The sequence below is a fragment of the Olea europaea genome, chromosome 12 (genome assembly GCF_002742605.1).
Source record: "Olea europaea var. sylvestris chromosome 12, O_europaea_v1, whole genome shotgun sequence".
Lineage (NCBI taxonomy): Eukaryota > Viridiplantae > Streptophyta > Magnoliopsida > Lamiales > Oleaceae > Olea > Olea europaea.
In genome coordinates, this window is record NC_036248.1 from 11,319,592 (window position 1) to 11,327,759 (window position 8,168).

Consider the following 8,168-nt stretch of genomic DNA (forward strand, 5'->3'; position numbering starts at 1 on the left):
TTCATTTTTAGTTTTCTGTTTTGGGATCTGTTTTAAGATTGCAAAAGATGTATATAATTTATCATTCTAAAAAATTGTTTCTCAAAATAGAAAACTGAAAGTACATGTTTAATTTGAAATTTGTAGAAATTGGTTTGACATTATATTAATTGGATTTGATGAATAATTTTATACTTATATATTATTAAGTAATATATATACGTTTTAAAGTTTGTGAATCTTACCAAAAAAAAATTCTCATTTCGAAAATGAAATACAAATAATTAGTAATTGACTTGGCAAAAAATAAAAATAAATGCGCAAACTGAGAATTGCTGGATATGATTGTCTATTATGAGATCATTATAACAAACAACTTAATAGTTATTGGACTAAGATTTCCGACTTAAATTTGGATAGCTAAAATAAATACATTTGGAAAATTAAACTAACAAAATAATTTACATAACTATTAAGACATAGTCATTTCACATTTGTGTATCAATTTGATCTCTCTAACATATCTTATTTGAACTGTTTGACTCCCATCAAGTTCTATGACTTCTTGATCTTCACTTTACTTCGATGTATCCTAAAATATCATATTCCCTGATGAATATTGATCGGAAAGTAGAGAAGGCTAAAATTATCATAAGTCGGCATAGCCCATGATCCATACAAGCCAAGACCGTGATCAGCACGTTGGCTTTTTACTTTTGTCCATTTATCGCGGAAAATGTTTGAGAAATTTTGCTTAAATAAAATGAAATTGGATGTCAATTTAATGACCCAAACAAACTTGTAGAAGACTTTGGGAGGGACAAACTCATACACTTGAAATAAAGTTTTAAAAGCATTTATAGAAGGCTTTTTAAACACAAAATATTAGTTTAAAGAGTCAATACTTTAAAAAAAAAAAAAAAAGGCTCCAAGATTTTTATTTTAAATTGTTAAGAGCATCTCCAAATGACCATTTATTTATAAAGAGTATATCATACATTATATAGAGAACATCTCGAAATTTAAATAGTCAAATTTTTTATGTACTTCAATAATGCTCTCTATTTTGGCTCTTCATTTTACCTTTTTGACAAGAAACATTTATAAATTTCTCCTCATATTTTATTTAATATAATTTTTCTTATGTCAAAAGCCAATCAATTTAACCATTTGTTTGAATAGTTTAAGAAGTAGAGTGTTGAAATTCAATAATGTTATTTAGCACAACGGTGTTAGAATATCAGTCTATGTGGTATTAAATATTTGTTTAATCTTCATTCTTCTAAAAAATTATTTTTTCCAAACTAAATTTTAACCACACATTTTTCAATAAAATAATATTACACGTAAATTCAAAATTTTTTCTTTATTTTTAGCCAAACATTCTCCATGATCTACTACTCAAAATTCATTCTTTCTCCCAAAATGGAACTCAAACAAGAGCTAAATAATAGACTCATAGAAATATAAAATTAAATGATTTATTTTAATTATATCTCTCATTTAATGTCGTGTTAGTATCAGATAAACTAGTGTTTTAATAGTAGTGGTATTAAATAGCATTATTCATCGAAATTTGTAACTTATTAAATACGATCATTGTACATTACAAATAAAAAGAGAGCTTGACTCTTTAAATTTGGAGAGTTAAACTTACTCTTTGATTTAGAAAGTTAAATTAAAAAGTCTCTTGAAACTTATTTTTAAGTATGAGCTTTTTAAAATAAAAATTCCCGTTGGATGCTCATTTTACTTTCCTACAGTATTTTCCTGATTACATGGTACAATCACTAAGATTTTTGTCAAAGACGAATATAGGAATGATAATGCCATTGAGCGTCAATGACTATTTTGCCCTTTGATGCAATTTGAATCTACTTGCGAGGGCCACATATGAAGATATTGAAGAGGGGAAATGGGAAATGCAAAAAACTAAAATTGAAATGACAGCCACAAACGCATATGAATTGATTGCCATCGTCCTTTTGTCTAGCATGGGCCCAAACTTGCTAAAAAATGGTTGGATTCTTAAAATATTCATAAGCCATTCAAACAAATCAAGGCAGTTCACTATCAAACTTGGATTCTTGGAACGTCCCGACAGTAATAATTGGGCACACTGCACGTCTGGCCGCTTTATGTATGAAACACCATTTTGATTTATTTAGTTACCATATCCATATTTTATCTAGCATGGCTGACACCATTGTGCTGTATCCCTCTCCTGGAATTGGCCACTTGATTTCCATGGTGGAGCTGGGGAAGCTCCTCCTCAAGCACCGCCCTTCATTCTCCATAACAATCTTCATCACCACCGCTCCATACACCACCGGCGTCACCGCACCCTACATAAACCACGTTGCTTCCACCACTTCTTCCATCACTTTCCACCAACTATCCACTGTCGAACTTTCTCCCACTTCCGCCGCCATCCCTTTCGAAGAACTTCTTTTCGAAATACCCCGCCTGAACAACCCTTACCTCCACGAAGCCCTTCAGAATATATCCCAGAAATCAAATCTCTTAGCCTTTTTCATAGATTTCTTCTGTAACGCCGCTTTCGAAGTCTCTTCAAAACTTGGAATTCCAACTTATTATTTCTACACCTCAGGCGCTTCTGCACTTTGCGTTTTCTTACATATTCCAACCCTCCACGAAACCATTACAAAAAACATCAAAGATGTACATGATTATATTAAAATTCCTGGCACCCCACCAATTTATTCTCAAGATTTACCAAAAGTTCTATTTGATCGTGAAAGTAGAATATACAAACTGTTCTTAGAAACTGCCGTACAGATGGGAAAATCATCTGGGATTTTGGTAAATTCTTTTGAAGCTCTTGAATCAAGAGCAGTTAAAGCATTATCTGATGGTTTGAGTATTCCAAATTCACCAACCCCTCCTGTACATTGTATTGGACCTCTAATTGCAAGCAAAGATAACGGCAGTAACAATGATGAACACGAGTGTTTGAGTTGGCTAAATTTACAGCCCAGTAAAAGTGTAGTTTTTCTGTGTTTTGGGAGTATGGGATCGTTCACGGCAGAGCAGCTACAAGAGATGGCGGCAGGGTTGGAAAATAGCGGCCACCGGTTTCTTTGGGTGGTCCGTAATCCACCCACGGATGATGAAACCAAGGGCAATTCAGCACCAGCAGAACCAGACTTGGATGCTTTGCTGCCAGAAGGTTTTCTTATCCTCACGTCTAATAGTTGCTAGCGATATGCGGTGTGTATTAACTATTAACATTTTCCAAAATCTCTTTCTTTTTAAATATATTTATTTTCAACCATATATTCATACAATAAAATATTTTTTATGTAAGCCCATAAATTTTCTATAATTTTTAACCACACATTCTTAAAAAAAATAATAAAAAAAAAATCATCATTTCAAAATTCATTTTTCCAAAAAATCACTTTTTAATGAGCATCAAATATGGGCTAAATTTAAATTCATACAAATAGGTCCCAATCATTTCTTGTCGTCAAAGTTTAATGTGCGTAACCATTTTATATATATATATATATATATATATATATATATATATATTGTTGTTGATATATATATATATATATATATATATATATATATATAAAATGGTTACGCACATTAAACTTTGACGACAAGAAATGATTGGGACCTATTTGTATGAATTTAAATTTAGCCCATATTTGATGCTCATTAAAAAGTGATTTTTTGGAAAAATGAATTTTGAAATGATGATTTTTTTTTAATTTTTTTTTTTTTTTTTTTTTTTTGTAAATGGTGACTAAGCGACTTGAAAATAATTTCTTTATTTTTTGGCATGATATGCCGCTAACAGTTTCATCCAAAAATTTAAGTAGTTAGGTCATCTCCAACAGTACTGGACCAAACTAAAATTTATTTCCAATCATTATGTCAAAACTTACATCAAATAAATAGTGTTTAACCGCCTTCTTTCCTTTTTTATTCTTAATAATTTATTTATTTAAAATATTATTTATTTAATTATTTTATAAATACATAAATTACTAAATAAATAATTACGAAAAATTACTGAAAATATTAAATTCATTAATAAATGTAAAAAACATAGTACAATTAATCAAAACACTACAATAATGAAAATATTAAATCATGCCATTAAAAAATAGTTACGATATTACGAAATCGAAATATTATTGCAATCTAATTCTTGAATTTATATCATTTTCTTTAAATAAAATTAGATATTGTATATATGTAATTGTTTAATATATTTCGTGTTAATTTTAAGAAATAATTGTGTTTGTTATATTTTAAAATTCTTTTCTTCTTTTAATTAATTCATTAATTATTATTTTTTACATTTAAAATTTATTTTAAATACAAATAATAATTTATTGTATTAAAAAATATATAGCAAAAATGACAAAAATACTCTTAATCAATTTATTTGAGAAATTAAAAGAAAGGGTAAAAATGACTTTATACACTTTGCACCATTTTGGTGCAAAGTGAATCGTATTGCACCATAATGGTGCAAAGTATAGTATTGTATTGGAGTAGTTTTGCACCTAAAATGGTGCATTTTGATGTTTTGAGTTATACATTGAAGATGGCTTAGAGAAGAGTAATGCTTATTTATTTAAAATTTATTTTTGATAGGTTTCTTGGAAAGAACCAAAGACAAAGGACTTGTGGTGAAGTCGTGGGCACCACAACTAGAGGTTTTGAATCATGATTCAATAGGGGGATTTGTGACTCACTGTGGATGGAACTCAGCTTTGGAGGCTATTTGTGCTGGTGTGCCAATGTTGGCTTGGCCACTTTATGCAGAGCAAAGGATGAATAGGGTTTTCATGGTGGAGGAATTGAAGGTGGCACTGGGTTTAACTGAGTCAACTAATGGGTTCGTTACAGCTGTTGAGTTGAATAAGCAAGTAAGAGAGTTAATGGACTCGGACAATGGGAAAGCGGTGAAGGATCAGGTTATGGTTATGAGAAATTGTGCCAAGGCTGCAATTCAAGATGGTGGTTCATCCCGTGTAGCCTTGGAAAAGCTCATTGAGTCCTGGGCGAAGGGATGATGCAATTGTTAACGGGAATGTAATAGTTGTGTGCGTCTATGGATTCATATCCCTTTCAATTATCATTTGCAATTCAATAAGATCATCTCATTATGTGTTAGCGAATTGTTATTTAATCATATTCAATCTTCAAAATACTAAATTTGTCATATGCCAATGTTCGATATGCAGCTTTAGAAAATGATGTACAAGTTTTCGTCTTCTTTTCTTTAATACAATACACAATAGTGAAGAAAATGAATGAACTAGATTTTGTTTCTTTCCTTTTCTCAATCTTTAATATGTTTATTATTCTAAATTTTTTTTTTTGTTAATAATCATTTCGTGAACTCAACCTACAAAATTAAGATATCTACCTTATAATACATAAAAAATTTTAAGTTTTTAAAAAGTAGGAGTGGGCGCGATCCGGTTCCAAAGGGAATTGAATCGAATCGAATACCTATGAGAATTTTAGAATTGGAACGGAACCAATCGGTTTTGTCTAGTCCGGTTATTTACATTGAAAATGTCAAAATAAAATGTTCACTAATAAAAAATCTAAAGTTGCTATTAGCATGATACTTTTAACAAAATATAGAAGAATCGAAAATACTATTCAAAGATTAAAAGAAAACTAAGTATACAAATTTAAAAACAATATCCAAATAATATAAGTTACTATCATCAAGCAATCATCAACTTAAATAAGCTGCACAGTACTCCAATGATTAAAGAAACTTTCATCAAAACCAAAATCCTACATTGAATTGGACACCCTTTAAAAATTTATTGCAACTTCTAATTATGTCAGTAATTATTTATAGAAATCTAGATGAAAAGTTTTGTTCGGATCAACAACTGTATAATCAAAGTGAAAACAAAATAAAATTTTCGTATCTTAGAAATGAAATTATATATTGTAAATAAATATATTTAGGTATAGATTTACCCTGCTCCTATTTGAGCCATATTCTTTGAAACAATTCATTCTTAAAAAGTGAGTTGATATCCACTACACCAAAAATAGTCTATTGCAATACATAAAAGGCAACATTCGATAGTTAAGTGTGTGCTAAACTGTCTATTGCAACATTTGAATAACTGAATGTTGCAATTAGTCAATGATATTGAGTTTCGGCAACATTTTTAAAATAAATGTTGCCAATGATACTTTTTGCAACGTTTTTGGAAAGTTGCGAAAAGTTTTATTTTTTGCAACGTTTAAGAAACGTTGCGAAAAACCTACTTTTTGCAACGTTCTAGAAATTCTCAAAAGCTAGAATTCAATGAATATGGTCAAGTTGTTGGGCAGAACTCGAAAAAAATTTCTAGCGTAGTTGGGGCCATGGTACGGAAACATGTGTCTGTTGTAATTAAAGATTGGACTTCAATGAATGAAGAGACTAAAAATGGAGCTCTGGACTTTCATACAGGTAACATTTCGTAACTACCTTTTGAGATTATTACGTTGTATTTATTTCTTTCTTAATGATACCATTTTCTAAAGTCTTAAATTCATGCTTGTGCATAAATATAGCAAAGGTTCAATGTCAATGATTGTCATTAAAGAACGATATTTAAATGTATGGGAAAGTACTGGAGGACATTCAAATCAAGATTGAGAAAACAAATTAGAACTCAAGTTGAATCATCTGTGAATAGAGTACGCACTATTACCCTTCTTAGACCAAAGAATGTCAACTCTGAAGAAGTCTGGGTTAAATTTGTTAAGGATACTCTTTCTGCTGATTTTCATGTAAGTATATTTGCGTGTAAAGATTAACCATTATTTTAATTATTGTTGTTTTATACTTCGTTCTTTTTTCAATAGGAGAGAAGTTTTAGGTTCAGCAACATGCGAACTAATCAGAAGCTTCTCCATACTGTTTATCCACGTTTGGCTTATGAAATGGTACTTCTTACGAACATATCATGTCTTCTTACTTGAATTGTCCAATTTCAATATATTTGATTACTACATTTGTATTGCAGAAGAAAAAGAATCTACATTTAAAAGGGTTAAGAACAGAAGTATGAAAATATGGACATCTCAGAAAAGATGGAAAACCAATTAATGAAGCAGTTGCCGAAACATTGGTATGTGTATTAAACTAATGTTCAATTAAGCATAATTTGATTTATTAGTTGTATCACTTGCTACTATTTGATTTGAGTTCCATAAGTACAGAAAAAGATTAAAGATTGTGCCACATCAATTTTCGATACGCCTGCTGAAGATTCCATCCGTGATGATGCTATAGCTTGAGTTTTTGGTCCCCGAACATCATGGGAGAGTCAGGGGACTCGAATTTGGAGTTGTACCATCAAAAGTGGATGGACAAATACAAAGTAGGGAGAGTTAGAGAACTTGAAAGCCAAGTACAGATTCAGACACAAAAGATGGGGGCATTAGAAGAAAAAATGGAAGCATTTATCAAATTTTCTCAGCAGGCTATAAGTAGTTATTTTTTATATATTTCATGATTATATAGCTTTATATAGCCAATTACATGAATAATAATTTTGTAATTTTTGTATCATTATACAGAATGTGGAGGATAGAAATTCAAATGCTTTTACTCAGGTTTCCGTTTCCTATATTATTAAATGTTTATTTAATATATATTCAGTTTGTAGCATTCTAATTTTAAAAAGAATACTTTCTGTTTATTATGAATTTGTAGTCACACCAAAGAAGTGGTGTCCAAGGAAGTACAACCCCCAAGATAATGCAAGATGTCAACTGTTGCATTGGTACATGTTTGAGGAGGAAGAAGTCGTAGCAAAAGGGAAGATTGCCACAACAGACCCAAATGCAAAAGTGCATCACTTGCCAATTGATCGAGACTATTGGAAGGTTTGGGTTGAAGAAGTCTATATGGGTAATTTGACTCTATACAGACCCACAAATGAATTTCGCACTCTTAGTGAAGCCATGAGAAGTACTGTTGCTTGACCAAAGAGCAATATTAGACTTCTTGATTAAGGTATAATTTCTGGATTTATAACATATACGCGTCCAATTTTCATTTTCTTTCAATCCCAAATAGTATTTAGTGTTGGTTGGTTGGTTGGTATGTATGAAGTGGTTTCATGTAATTGGTTGGTTAGCTAGTGAGATTTTGGCAGTGAGGATTAATAGGTTACTTG

The 8,168-nt window shown here is 30.7% G+C and overlaps 1 protein-coding gene and 1 long non-coding RNA gene across 2 annotated transcripts; both read left to right on the forward strand.

Annotated features, from left to right (window-relative positions):
* The first annotated feature begins 2,062 nt into the window (after positions 1-2,062).
* Positions 2,063-5,193, forward strand: LOC111405623 (UDP-glycosyltransferase 88B1-like). Its single transcript, XM_023034584.1, has 2 exons — positions 2,063-3,169; positions 4,615-5,193. The coding sequence occupies exons 1-2, from the start codon at positions 2,122-2,124 to the stop codon at positions 5,034-5,036; spliced, it is 1,470 nt and encodes a 489-aa protein (XP_022890352.1). The 5' UTR covers positions 2,063-2,121; the 3' UTR covers positions 5,037-5,193.
* A 1,605-nt stretch (positions 5,194-6,798) lies between these two features.
* Positions 6,799-7,437, forward strand: LOC111406967. The gene is made up of 3 exons (XR_002705008.1): positions 6,799-6,930; positions 7,011-7,115; positions 7,207-7,437. It is a non-coding gene; the product is annotated as an uncharacterized LOC111406967 (long non-coding RNA).
* Positions 7,438-8,168: the final 731 nt, after the last annotated feature.